This window comes from Phasianus colchicus, chromosome 27, assembly GCF_987193195.1.
Source record: "Phasianus colchicus chromosome 27, bPhaCol1.hap1.1, whole genome shotgun sequence".
Lineage (NCBI taxonomy): Eukaryota > Metazoa > Chordata > Aves > Galliformes > Phasianidae > Phasianus > Phasianus colchicus.
Window position 1 is genome coordinate 5255202 of NC_143462.1, and position 14845 is coordinate 5270046.

General features: G+C 39.7%; 1 protein-coding gene across 6 annotated transcripts in view; it reads right to left on the reverse strand.

Annotated features, from left to right (window-relative positions):
* The window catches only part of SLC23A2 (solute carrier family 23 member 2), a 52709-nt gene that overhangs the window by 22179 nt on the left and 15685 nt on the right, over window positions 1-14845 (reverse strand). For 4 of the 6 annotated variants that reach the window (XM_031608057.2, XM_031608055.2, XM_031608054.2 and 1 more), the window contains 5 exons: window positions 14341-14537; window positions 8499-8777; window positions 7810-7908; window positions 2397-2513; window positions 1075-1232 (listed from right to left, as the gene is read on the reverse strand). In XM_031608057.2, the coding sequence (XP_031463917.1) occupies window positions 1075-1232; window positions 2397-2513; window positions 7810-7908; window positions 8499-8630 (506 nt within the window). In that variant the 5' untranslated portion in view covers window positions 8631-8777; window positions 14341-14537. The remainder of the gene's footprint in view (window positions 1-1074; window positions 1233-2396; window positions 2514-7809; window positions 7909-8498; window positions 8778-14340; window positions 14538-14845) is intronic. The other 2 variants (XM_031608056.2, XM_031608058.2) reach the window with 1 other exon arrangement.

Here is a 14845-nt window from a genome sequence, read left to right on the forward strand (position 1 = left end):
GAGGAGAACCAAGCTCTCTTCTGCATTAATATCCATTCACAACTCTGTATTTGTCCAGAAAATATGGAGACTTTCAACTTCAATAAGCCCAGGAAGCAGACACTCAAAGATGAAAAACAGAAGACCTTATCTCCTAATGAGGTCAATGATCTCTTCATTTCTTACATAAAGCACAAACTGGAGTGGGAAAAAACATCCCTAATATAAGTGAGGTCGATCAGGTTCAGAATACCAAAAGGCACTGAACACTGCTCCTCTGCTTCCTTTCAGATGTGGTACTTGAGAATTTATGATTACAGCTAAAGCGAGCTAACTTAGAAGCACAAAGAGCCAATCAGGCAGAAAAATGATTAGTCTTGACATAAAGAAAATACACTGGGGAAAGAAACTGTTCTCTTTCAACAGTTTCAATTATACCGTTCTGTCATCGGAACGAGCACTTCATTAAAAAAATACAGATTTTCTACATTTAACAAAATGTAATAAAAACAAAGCAAAGATTCCTTTTCAAAGTCAAAAGACGAGAAAGTATGTAAGCAATGTATCTTCTCAAACTAAAACATCACTGAAGATTACATTAGAAAAGCTGAAATACTTGAAAAAGTGTTGGATAAGAGCTGATCTCAATATACAACAGACTTTTATTTCTGCACCCCACTGAGATAACTTTTCCACCCAAAGATTCTGTTTCTAAGATAAATCTTTCTAAATGTGAGGAAAACGTTAAAAAACCCAAGGAAAACATCAGAATTAATTCTTCTTTACAAAGATGTGTGAATTTTTCCTTCTCTTCCAAAACACCTTTACCTTCTGTTCTCAAAGATTTCTCTTTTCTATTCCTTTTCCACATGCTGGACTTTCTCACCCGTGAAATATATTTTCTGATTTCAGATCCACCTTTAATTAGGATAAGTTTTCCAAAGATTTTAATAAGTAGTTCATGAATAGGGGACAGTTATCTTGTATTTAGTGTTTTTCCTTTGGAAAAAAGACTGCTTCTTGGATCTCTACCTACATCCTGGAAAATCTTATAATCACCATCTCCACCAACTGGAAACAAGTCTCAAACCTCACCTGCATCCAAAAGTTGTTTGTAACAATGTAGTGATGCCCACACAGAAGAAAATGGTCCCAATCAACTGGCTGGTGGCCCACTGGTCAAATCCAACACACATGGCATCAGCTAGCAAAAAGGGAACTGCTATAGTTCCACTGAAACATGTTAAATAGTGCTGTGAACAACAACAAAATATATGTTAATACATCAGACTTTTTTTTTTTTTTTTTAAGTTTATGACCATTTTTTTCTTTTCCACTGGATATTTTTGCTTTTGCATTATCTATCAAATGACTCATTTTTTGGTTCCAAAGCATTTCTTCAAGTATTTGCTTCCATGTGAAGCTACCACTAGCCCACTGCTAATGATCGCTAATTTATTTACATAGCTGCACTGCTACTGTTCTTGTTGAGGAAGTATTTAGATAACTGCTGAAAACAACTTTCAACTCAGAAAAGCAGATGAACAACTTCATTCATTTTCAACCATGTGAAAAACCAATAGCTTACAAATGAATTTAAAGCACATATAAAGTAGGATGCAAATAAGCTTCCAAGTATCAGAAAATAGGTTCTCATTAATTCCTTCCCAATCTAAATATGTTAAGCAAACAAATAAATAGGTGTCACCATATTCAACAATAATCCTTACAGAACTGCTTGCCCTTGAAGAAAAGGCAGAAGTAAAAAAGATGCTTTGGAATGTATTTGTTTGGAGATCTCAACATACTTTACAGATATTAACAAATTCTCAGCATTCCTGTGGGATAGATTTTATTACCATTCAAGAAGGAAGCGAGATGAAAAGAGCTGTGCTTCACGTAAGTGAGTGGCTGGCTAGAAGTACAGTCCAGCTCACCACTACAATCACAGCTGCAAGATGCACACACATTCTATCCAAGAGCAGTGACAGAATTTGCCCACCCTGCTTATTACTAAGTCTGCAGGTAATTACTGCAGGATGGTGCTATCAAGTTTGCAGAATAGAAACCACTACAGTATCAGGTTAATATTCAAGGTTTTAGCAGTAAACAATTATCTGCCATCATCATTAATTCTAGAGGTATGAAGTGTCAGTTTCTGAACTTTATTTGCTAACTTACTTCCTACCTAACAACAGCTTAGAATAATAAATATTTAAGTGAATCTCACTAATAACTAAGCCAGCAATAATATAGGTCATTATTAACATAGTAAACTTACTGTGTGATCAACTTCAGAAGAAACTATCTTAACAGCTTTTCAAATGTGTGAGAGTGTGGGAAGAATCAAATTATCACATACACAAAGTGCTAAAAAAAATCCCAGAGGAAAAAAGAATAGCTGCTTTGAAACATACCTGTAACCCCAAAAATATGCAGAGATACCACGGAGGAACATCCTCAATAGTGTAAATCATATCAGTTCTCTGAGCATCTAAACTGCCAGTGCTGTCCAGTGTCTCTGCCAAAGAACTCTATCAAATGGGAGAGGGTAGAAAGGTGGAGGAGGACACAAAACACAACAAAGGTTAATATTACATAGGAATGATCTGAATTTGAACTATCAGGCAATTCCCAAATGCTGCAAGTCTGGTGTAATAATCCCAAGCAACATCTGTATGTTGCATTTACAGAAACCTTCTACCTTTGTTGATGGGCTCATCTTCAACTCCGGCTACACAAATTGCACTGAACAAATCACGTGTATAAACCATTTCCTGTTTATTTATACTACAACAACAGTTCATTTATGGTACAACCAATCTGGCAGCCACACAGTGTCCCAAAATACTATGTTATTAAAAAAAAAAAAAAAAGAAGAAGAAGAAAAATGAAGAATTGGAACTAAGAAAAAGAATCAACAATGGCAATCTGCAAAGTCAAACAGCCCCTTTGCATAAGAGGCCTAAATCACAGGCAAGGAAGTTTCCTCATTAGGGTAGCATGGAAGCTGCTTCCCAGCTTAACTCTTACCCAGTTTGAATCTTGGTTAACCATTTTTTAGCCATAAGATAGCTTTCTTTCCCCCATCCCACATTCAAGAATACATGAAAAAATCCTAATTGTTGAAACTGAATACATATATGGTCACTTTGTATGCAAACCTACAGGAATTTAAGTGAGACCACACTGGGTCCTTCCATGGGCCCTAATACACAGTTAACAGAACATTGATCAAACCTACCCAGGCTCTAAAATCCCCACATATATTCCATTAAAACAAGATTCAGCACAACCACTTCTTGTTTACAACTCTCAGCTTTCCAATTCCTGAGAAACAAAATACAAATGCTTCAGAGCATTAAGAACCAACAACAAAAGTAGAAGGAAATATCAGATTTCATTATTTCAGCTCAGCTATCCAAAACCTACATTATGTAACTACTCTTCTGACCTAATCCACACTTGAACTTGATCTCACGTGAAGCAGCCTTACAGAACAGGCAGCACTTTTGCCAGACTTGTGACTTCACTTCGTATGGCCTTTACTTCTTCAAAATCACAACACATATACAGACCACTCTTAGATAATCTCCACTTTGCTTATCACCTACAAGGTGAGGGAAGCCAAATGGACCTATGGCGTTTCCCTTTTATCTAGCACTGGGTAATTACATCAATTCAAATTCAGAGAGTATAAACCATCATATTCCTAAGGAAAGACTAAGGTTATTACAGTAGAATATGAAATAGGAAAACAATGATTTCAAAAGACTTAAACAGTCTTAAGCACCAGGCATTCTGCTCACCAGCATTAAAAGTGTAGCTCTTGAACAGATCAGTAAGTACAACTGTTAATTTACCAGCTTGCAGCATCAATGTCATTTTTCATTGACCAAAAAGTGAAAGACTTCTCCCTTGACTGAGTTCTCTAAAAAACTATAATAAAAAAAAGTTATGAAGTTAAGTTTTAGAGCTTCATCTCATACTGAAGGGAGCGGCTGTAAACCTGTGCATGTCTCTTCTCTTACAGGAACTTCAGAAAAACTTGTATATCCCATGTCAACTTAAGTATGCATAAATCCAAGGTACAGTACAAAGAGGCTGAGCCACAAAGATACGCAGAAAGATTTGGAAGCTGATAAAAGTCACTGAGAAATGTCAGATTCACCTGGAGAAGATCCTGTGATACACTTCTGTCATTATAAAGCAGCATGGTGAAGCATTCCCTAATAAATACATGTACATGTGCACAAACATATTTTTATGTGAGTATAATTGCCTCCCCTCCCCTCTGCTTCACTGTAACATATGCACAACCTGAGAACTCTGCTAACCAGAGGAACTGTAATTTATTCTACAAAAAGACGGTCACACACTTTCAAAGAGGCACAGGCCATGAAAGAAGAGCAAGAACTGTTATAAAATCTACCCATGAGGTCAGAATACAGAAGAACCAGCAGAAAACTCTTTGTTTCACAAAACACATTGGCATTAACTTGCTGAAGCCACCAAAAGAGGCAATCACATTTTTCCTCAAATGACTGATGAGGTTCTATCTAGTACAACCCTTTACTTTGTCAACTGCCCATCCAATCCACAGAATATTTCCCTTCTTCTTAGGGCAACTGAAATCAGAAACAATGACCTGTTTCTACCTGTGAGACCATGACACATCCTTCAAGCTTACTAAGTCTTTTTAGAGCTTTTCATTTTTGTTTACGTTTATGCCTACATTTGTCTGCAAAGAAAAGGTTCAGTGGGCACTTGGCTTAGAAACAAGCCAACTGGTTTGCATAAAGCTCTCCAGACATACTGACAATTGGCAACAACTTTAAGGTTTTGAGAGCAAACTTTCTAGCTCTTGTAACAAAAGCATTTTAGCAGAGTATCCTGAGAATCCATGAGAGCTGGCTGATTTTCAATAACCATCTTTAAAAGCCCAGGAGCAGGTAATCCCACTGCGCTCCAAGTTATGCAAGCAGGGTAGAAAACCAGCCTGGCTGAAAAGGGAACTCCTCCTGGAAAAAGGCAAAAAGATACGTGATCCCTGGAAACAAGGTCAGGTTTCAAAGGAGTGATTACAGAGCTGCAGTTTGCACCTGCAGGAAGAAAATAAGAAAAGCTGAAGTTCAACTTAAGCTGACAGTGGTCACTGTGCTGTCAGACAACAAAAAAGGCTTCAAGGGAAGGTCTATGGAAAAACACTGGACTTATGCCTGGTGAAGCCATTCACCCAACGAGTGAAGATGAGGAAAAGGCAGAAGAATGTAAAGTCTCAGTTTTTTAATATTAATGACAGAGCTCGGGCTCCAAACTGGAGGATCATTACTGGGACTCTCAGCAACTTTCTATTTGTGGTCACCAAAACTGTAAGGAAATCATTTTAATCAGCTCCATGGTCTGAAGTGCATGGGGTTTGACAGGACCCACTCCAGAGTGCTGAAGGAATTAGCAGACGTTACACCTAATGATCACTCTGAACAATTTACCAAAGGTGCTGGGAGCCTGGGAAGATTCCTGCTGATTAGGGTTAGCCAATTTTACAGTCATCTACAAACAGAGAATTAAACACAGCATGGCCAACTGGTCCAAGGAGATGATTCTCCTGCTGTATTTCACATTGGTGCAGTCTCACCTTAAGTGTTGTGTCAGTTCTGCACTCCACAACATAGAAAGGATGTTAAGTACCTGAACATGTCCAGAGGCGAGCAATAAACCGATAAAAGGACCAGAGGGCATGTTCTGTGATGAGTGGTTGCCTAGTTTAGAAAATTCTCAGAGGTGATCTCATTGTTCTCTACAACATCCCAAGGAAGGGAAATGAGGAGGTGCCAGCCTCTTCTCCTTGGTAATCAGTAAAGCATATGGGAACAGCACAAGTCTGCATCAGGGGATGTTCAAAATACAGATAAAGAAAAGATGCCCCATACTTGTGTACAAGAAGCATTTGGTCAATGCCTCAATAATATGCTTTAACTTTTGCTTGGCCCTGAAACACTCAGGCAATCACTGATGACTTCATAGGTCCCCTACACCTGAACTTTTCTCACTTTGAAGAAGAAATCTCATAGCAATGTCCTTCCCAAACAGCATAGTGATGGCACAGAAAGCCATTTAGGATACTTCTCCACTCTTCCAAAATCCAGATTTACTCTGCTTTGAACAAGAAAGCTTTCAACTTGATCAGAACTTCAGTGGTAATAGTTAAAGGGACTGGACATAAGAGACATCAAGACCAAACAATTAGGACAAGGTGTGGCTACCCAGATGATAAGTCACTGGGTAGTCACTGGCCATTTCATATCTCAAGCATGTGCCTGCTGGTTTCAGGTACTGACTACATGCTGGTGCTTGCCAAATGTGCCATAATATTATGCTTTAGGGAAGTGCCAGGAATAAGCTGAACCTTTTTGAATGAGATATTAATCAGAGATGAATTCATTTTTTAAATTTTTAACTGCCCATAAGTGGGACAACACAAATTGGAAAAAAACCAAACACAGAATAGTTATGTACAGGAAAAACAATGAGACAGAAAGGCAGAGCAAAAATGTTGGGAAATAACATAGAAACAAACAAACAAAAAAAAAAAATCAAGGAAAAAATAATCATGCAAGATGAAGACATGAAGACTCTGTTATGAAGTATAACTGGGAAGGACCAAGAGAAAGCTGAGGAACTGCAAGGAAGAAGGGAAGAGCTGTCAAGATGTGACCATTATAATATCAGCATGATCGAGATGGTAACAGAAATGTGTATGAGACAGATGTCTGCATACAAAACAAGTGTAAGACATACTACGCACAATGCACGCTGCAGCATTCATACATTCTTTCAAGATGTAACACCACAAGATTTGCACCATAATTACCTGCCCAGGCTGTTTTAAAGTGAATTTTTGATGTCTGAGTTCGAAAACTAACTATACTATTTAAGATCATCCTTGTCCTAGAAGAAGCTAAGGTTAAGATAAACAAATGTCAAGATGCACTTACAAGGACCCAAAGGAGTTTTTCCTCTTGTTTCAATTTAGATATTAAAAAAAAAAAACTGCCAAATTGAGGCTTCTCTGAAATAATGCTTAACCACAGAGCCAATTAGATAATAAACACTTGAGAAAAAAGTGCTTTTCTTATTTCCTGTAATCTTCTTCCTCTAAAGTTCCTATGATTCATACTGTCTCTGCTTGCACAATTATTATTAAACAGGATTGAAAAGCGATAGAATGGAAGAAGAAAGCTGAAAAGTCACAACCGAACTGGTCTCCAAATAGGAAAGAGACAAACACAGCTGCTCTAGGGTAAAAATCTTCAAGGGTCTTTATGAATGACACAATCTTCACTGATAAAAGCTGTCACGAAATAGTAAGAAGCTTCCAACTTAATTAGAAAATTAAATCCATTAGGTTAGAGCTTGGAAGAAACTGGAAAAGATCCCACTTTCAAAGGTGCTCAACACCACTAGTTTGACGAAACACTGGAAAAATTAAGAACTGAAGAACAAAAGAAAAGAATCTTAGCAAGGAAATCACATAAAAAGGCCAATGGAAATGAAGAGATGCAAAAGCCGCCTATGATGAAATTAGGTGGCAGGTCATAGCACATTAACTGCTCTAACACATGCTGAGTCATTCTCCAACTTCTGCAACTGAAACGTGTGACCAGAAGAATCATGAGGTCAAAACTCCCCCAGACCCCATCTGGATCTGCAAATCAGCAAATTCTATTAGAGAAAGAAAATCTCACAGCCAAGGAAAACTACTGTGAGCAAATAACAGCACTAAACAAGCAAGAATGAGTTCTTGTATAAAAGGAAACAACCAAATACCTTTTCTGCTATGCCATTTTCTGTAGTATAGATGGCCATCAACTCTGTGTCTTCTGTATCCTGATCACCACTCGATGTTGCTCCACCATTAATCACAACCTTAAAAATAAAACAGAGCAAAACAAAGAAGTGCTAAAATAAACATTTTCTCTGCAACAACAGCTCACACCAGCCATCTCCCCCCTGGCTTGCACTTAACAAGTGGCTTTGACATTTTGTCGGAAAAGGTAAGACACATGAGAAGCAGTTATTTCTCTAACAGCATGTCTAGGAACACACAAATTTGAAAGGCATCACGCAGAGCACTTTGAAGCCTAGACATGAAGGACGTAATGAAAATCTAATTAAGTAAAAGGTGATCAGCAGCTGTTTCTTTACTGCTGCCTGCTACTCTTGGGCAAGGAACATAGGGTACACTCCTCATGGGGGCTGGTGTGTTCTGCAGTATTACCATCAATTGTTCTAATCACAAACTGCCTGGGGAATTGCATGTCTTGCTTTGGAGCACACACAGGAAATAACTATGGACAACATAATTGGCTATGTTTACATATAAACAGAAACAAGTAGGAAAAGAGTTTTTACTAACTACTTACGGATGGTCAGGTTTCATGCGACACAGTTAGAACAAAGCACAACTGACTGAGTCACACAGAGCTCGAGAATGGAGTTCTGAACGTGTTACTTACAGGCAGAGTGAAAAAGGTGGGATGTTTGGATTCATCCTCATATTTGCCTTCTGTGGAGCCTCCTGCCTCCACTGATTTCGAAGTGGTATTCTTACCAATCCCCATTGTTTCCAGTATGTCATGGACTTGCATACAGGACCCAAGAGAATGTTTCTGGGTTGAAGGCCAGGCACTAACAGGACAGGTTCTTATTTAGACAACAGCAGCTCCAGGAATCACAGATATCTTCAGCAAACCAGCTGGGATATTCAGGCTGTTTATTTTAAGTACCGTTAGCACCTAGAATTAAAGACAGGATTTATTTTTTCCCCTCAATTATCTAAGTTAAATGCACAAACACAAGCCCTGCAGACATGGTTCCTTTTTGTGCTCATGACTCACTAACACTCAGCATTCCTTCTCTTGATTTGATAATGAGTAGATATCACTTAAAAATAAGGCTGATGGTATTTTAAGTTCTTTCCAGGATGGGACCACTGTGATTATTCTCTCATCCTTTACTTGTGGTCTTCAATTATTAGCAGCATATTTAAATTCCAGCTTTGTTTCTACTGCACAGTCATTTCTAAATGGGTTTTGGGGAACAAAGCAAGCCTGTACTTCACCAATGCAGAGATGCCAAACAGCCTGCTGTTCTACACCCATTGCAAACAATACTTGCACTCCTTCAAAGGATTTCAACTTGTAGACCTAATCATTACTTCACTTCTGAATAACTAAATTCTTCTTTTTAGAACAACATCTTTAAATACAGAGCATCCAGGAAGCTGAGATTAGAAGGACAGTGAAGCACTGAACCTATTTCTGCCTGTTACCCCAAATTATCCCAGTTTCTCGAGGGACTTTCAAAGTGAACTGCCTGATGATGTCAAAGCAACTGCTTCAGGGCAAAACTGAGCCTGCATTTTAATTGGCATCGCTGCTGTTTTGGCACAGAAGCAGGAAAGATCATACGGCTTACCAGTTCTTTTGTTTTACCAGATGGGTCACTATAGCCTAGTTTTCCCACATTTGCTCCTTAAAAGGAACCTGCCAGTCCTTGGCCATCCACGCTTTTGCCTTTTCCAAGTAAGGAGCACAAATCAACAGATGTGAACCTAAACTTTCTGTGGGAAAGCATCAAACATTCCTAAAGCAAACGAAGTTCTGCAACCTGTGGTTACTGAGCTACAAACAAATTAAGTGTAGTTACAGGCAGCTGTGGATGAAACAACCTAAGCTACAGACAAAAGTACATGACAGAACCTGAAAAATGCTCTTCAAAACCTTAACGAGTGAAATTTTCTGCAAAAACAGGAACACATTCAAGCAGCAAAACCCCACTGCACATTGGCATTACTTTAAAAGCAAGTTAATGACATTTCCAACCTAATTGCTGGAGGTGGAAATGCAGCTAATGGACATTCAAAAAGCTCAGTTATGTGTATGTAAGAAAGCCAGAAAGTAGAGTTCTGTGTTTTTACTTAAACCTCCCTTTGAAAATATTGCTCGGGAAAACGTCAACAACTCAGATATCTACTGTAATTGCAAGAATGAAACTTGACAAAGACCCTTCTCATAGAGGTACTTGACTGCTTTTAAAATCTCCTAACAGCTCTTAGTTGCCCATTTGCTAGAAAATTCTGGTTATTTGAAGCAAAATAGATATTCATCTTTCAAAGCGAGCAACTTCTCAAGACACAAAATATACATACAGAATAGACCCTACTGGGGTGCTGAAATGCCCTTAGAGCATCCATAATTAAATCAAAATGGAACTGAGAGAACTGTCTTCAAGTAAGGGCTTAATTAAGATCCGTTTCTCCAAGTAAGTAGTAGGAGAGCATAACTAATTATTTCTCACTTGCAATTAAGACTAAAGGAGAGGACTAGTTCAAATATTCACCAGTCTTGACGTTTTATAACAAGCTTCTTTAGGTGAAGTTTGGGGGCAGGTAATTTTGAGGTTTTGTTTAATGGTAGAAGCACAAGGGATTTTTTGTCAAGCACAAAAAGTGTTAAAAGAAAAAAAGGAATTTATCTTTTTCTTTCAAGATAGACATACGTTATTCTCCAAGAAAACCAGTGATGGAGACAGGCTTAGTTTGCTCTGGCAGCTTACATATCTCAGGTTTGGAAAGGAAAAGGGAAAGGACGGAATTACACCTCCCTAACAAATACAGCTATGCCAATAAAGCACCACTGCAGGGGCTGGACCAGCAGGACCGTGCAGTTCAGGAGATCTGGTTTAAGGTATTCCAGATATTAGCATTATATCTAATTAGCATTAACCAGCATATTATTGATATTTTCATATGCAAAAGAAAAGACCATATAATCTTACTGTTGTGCAGTGCAAAATAAAATAAGTCTGCTATCTTCTCCAAGATTACGTGATCATTTCTTGGGAGTTGTTTTTGAGAATTACATCAGGAGATCACACAAGCAAGCTATGCCTTGTACTAATTCTTTAGAGCTGAAACACAATAGTTAGAAAGGTACAGCATGGAGGAGGGATCCCAGATTACAGCGCAGTAATGACTCCAAAACAGCAGACAAAAACAGCCTCATCTGCTATTTCCCTGGAGGAAGGTTGTGTTTGCATACACACCAGTTTCTGTACATATACCCAGACGTGCCCACACAGACACCACACATTTGTATGTTGGTGCACAGTCCAAGGCAAATGAGAACAAATCTCCAAGCTATACTGGCTCCTGCCCAGCAATTAAACTGGCACTTACTGGCACAGATAGCCACACATCTTCAGAATGCTTTTATTCTGCAATGAGAAGCGTCAAACCAAAAGAGAAATCTCTAGGTAGCAGCAGCTATCTGATTGATAGCATTATTTCCTGTGCATCCTACAGCAGGGAACTGCTCTGGCAGTGGGTGAGACTGGGGGATCTCCAGAGGTCCTTTACAGTCCCTATGATCCTGTAATTATCAGAGCTCTTATCCTGACCGACCACAGCTAAACCAGGTGACTCACACATTTTATAGCTCTCCACAACAAACCCAGCTGATCAGAAGCTGAAAAGCTATGCAACTGGAGATAAAACTCATGTGAAACCAGCTGCATACACACAAATTATCTGCTGCCTTGACTCAAACGCAAAGGCTAGAAGTGAAATTTCCACCAGGGCATTGAATAGCATTTATTTCTTTGAATACTGGGTTATCTTCAGCGCATGACTAACTCAGCAAGGCCAGAGAGCAGGTGAAGGTCACACGCATCCTTTGACACACTTCCTGTTCTCTGAGACAATTCTTTTTAAGACCTGGTGCCACCACGGGAAGGACACAAAGCTGCAGCAGTGTCTGGACACAGGGTGGCAGTCCTAAAGATTTGCATTTCCATGACTCCCAATGCTATATTTTCAGTATTACCAAGGGAGCTTCTACTTTGTTTGAAACAAGTTCAGGGAAGGAAAAAGCATTGAGAACCATCAGAGACTGGAATGTGCAATACAAGACTAATCAAACTTAGTTACATGTTCATTCTTGAAGCTGATCTCTGCGTGTCATTATTCTGTGATCTCTGCCTTAAATAAAAACGTCCACTGAAGTATACAACAAAGGTTTTCCCACGGAGAAATCTGCCCCATATATCAGGACAAGGTGAATCAGAAGTTACTATTTCACAAGCTACCAAACTGCATGTGCATGTTTGTCTAAAAGCTTATTTGAAAATCCACCTCTTGCTCGTTTCAACAGTTACCCTGGATAGGACAGAAGATACACATACACGAGAGCTCATACATACATAAATAGCACATAAAGAATAACAGAAAGGAAAAACTGACCACAAACCTCTTACAAGAAGCATGCAATTGTAACACATGCATCATCTTCCTTATTTGCTTTACTTTCTTTAAGGCAGCATCATTTTTTATCCACTTTTGGGTTCAAGACATTAAAATTGTCCTCTGCTTTTTTTCCCCCCAATTTGTCTAAGAGGACAAAAAGCATAAAATTTGCTTTTATGGCATTTCTCTCTACAGTGCTACTTTTGAGGGCCTTCAACATGACATACTGGCAACCCTATAGTGCTCATCTCCTGACTTTTGCAGTAAGTACACACATAACTGAATCCTTCAGATGCAGCTCAGACCTGAAGTTCCCCTGTGACTATCACAATGATTTTCAACTCTGGTAACTACTAATCTCCCACAGTGTTAGCATGATGTTGCTTTTCTCTCAGAAGCTTTAAGAAGGAAGCAGCTTCATGAATTTCCTTAATTGTTCAACTCAAAACCACAAGGGTCTTTCCAAATTTCAGCTGGATCATGAATTTCTAGCAGCTGAGCTAGGCTCACCCTACAGAAACATTACTCAAAATACTTTAGACTTCTCAAATCGATTTGCACGACTGCTGACCCAGCATAACACACAGCAGATAAACACCAGCAATGGGCACAAAGTTTGAACACAACTCAAGTGGCCTCATGTTGCGCTTTGCAAGATGGTACAAACAGTGTTCACTGCAGGTAAGTCCAGAAGACAAGGAAGCCACGGTAAAAGAGTTAGAGAATCGCATTAGCCTGACAAGTGAGTGCATCCCTCCTACCCCTTAGCCTAACTGAAGTCACAAGTGAATTAGTAGCAAGTTATGCAGCTGCTGTGGTTTTTTGATTTGTACTATAGGAGATGACCTACATTTGGTGGCCTTCCACCGTCATGCAAGGGAAATATTTGGAAAATAAGCACAAAAGGCGTGGTTATAAAACAAGCTGGCGTTGAAAGCACATTCTTTAGAGTGTACTGATGGAAAAGCTCCCAGAAGCAGTAGGTGTAGGTATGCCACCTGGTATGCACATGTCACGCATCCCAAGAAGGGAGCAACGCCAGAGCCAACCCAGGATCTTTTTGGCTTTTACAGATGGCTGAAGAGCCAAGAAGCTCAGCCTACTGCATGCATTAAGGAGATTAGAAACAAATTAAGGTGACAGCTTAATTACAAACTTCAGTTTATTAATTGTAATTCATTGTCAGACTCATGCAAACATCAACAGCTTTCTTCCGCAAGCAGAGATGATGCTCAGCCAGAAGCTGGCCAATCCTACAACCAAGGTTAGCTTCACCTAAATTTTAAATAAAATCAGGGCACTTATTCATAGAATGGCTTGGAAGGGACCTTAAAGATCGTCTAGTTCCAATGCCCCACTGTTATAAGGCAAGTAACCTGAACTCTGGCAGGATTTCTGATGTTCCATCATGTCCACTTCCAGGTATCTGGCACCTTGAAAACCAAGGACACATTGCATCTAAATATAAATCAAGATATCCTTCCTGTCTGGGGCTGTATTTGGCAACAGCCACAAAACAGAGGTGTGGAAAGGAACCTGAACTCCCCATACTTAAGTTCTTTACTATGAGAGTGTAAGGTGCTGGAAAAGGCTGCCCAGAAAGGTTGTGTCCCTGGAGGCATTCAAGGCTAGGTCAGATGGGGCTGTGGGGAGCCTGGTCTAGTATTAAACGTGGAGGGAGGTTGGTGGCCTTGCCTGTGGCAGGGAGGTTGGAGATTCATGATCCTTGAGGTCCCTTCCAACCCGGGCCATTGTGTGATTCTGTGAAACTCTGTTATGTTTTATTGTTAGATTACACCAAGTCTGAGCAGAAGATAAAGCCAAACTTTAAATCCCCTTCACTACCCCAGCAGCAGGCACTGCAAGCTGACTCTGGAGACTGCAGCTAAAGATAAACTCTCAGTTCCTGCAGCGTCATACAGTCGTGCAAACGTGATTTACTTTGTTTAGTTAACAAAAAAAAAAAAAACAAAAAACAACCAAGAAGTGTATTTACATCAAGTAGCTACTACTACTCCCCAGCACTGAGGATGCTGCAGGACAGGGTTGCTTACGGTTTGGCTGCCAGATGATGTGAACTGAGGGAGCCGGAGGAGGAGACAGGCAGTCACAGCTGGGAGCAGCACCAGAGCTTTCTGCGGAAGGCAGCGGGATGGATGCCAAGAGATCAGGGAAGTTTTCAAAGAAATCCTTCACTGAAGCACTGTGTTGGAGCGATGAGGGAAACAGGAACGCTTCTGCGTTTTCAGGACTGAAAATCAGACAATCAAGGAATTTTGTAGAGGCTCCAATTAGACAAGTTTACTTACAGGGTGCAGCTACCCTTGGCCAGACACGCAACTCAACAGAAAAGCAAGGCAATTCCCAGTTAATTACAGAACAGCAGCTTTCTCCATTTTGCTCTTGGCTTTGGTTACGCCAGTCGTACCAAACTTCTGTACTGATTTTTTTGTCGCTACAGTATTAAAAAAACAAAAACCACAAGGATTTCTCTTCCTGTGATCAGACACACCTGGTCTTCCATGCATTAGACAGAAGGCAGAACAATAGGCAGGTTCC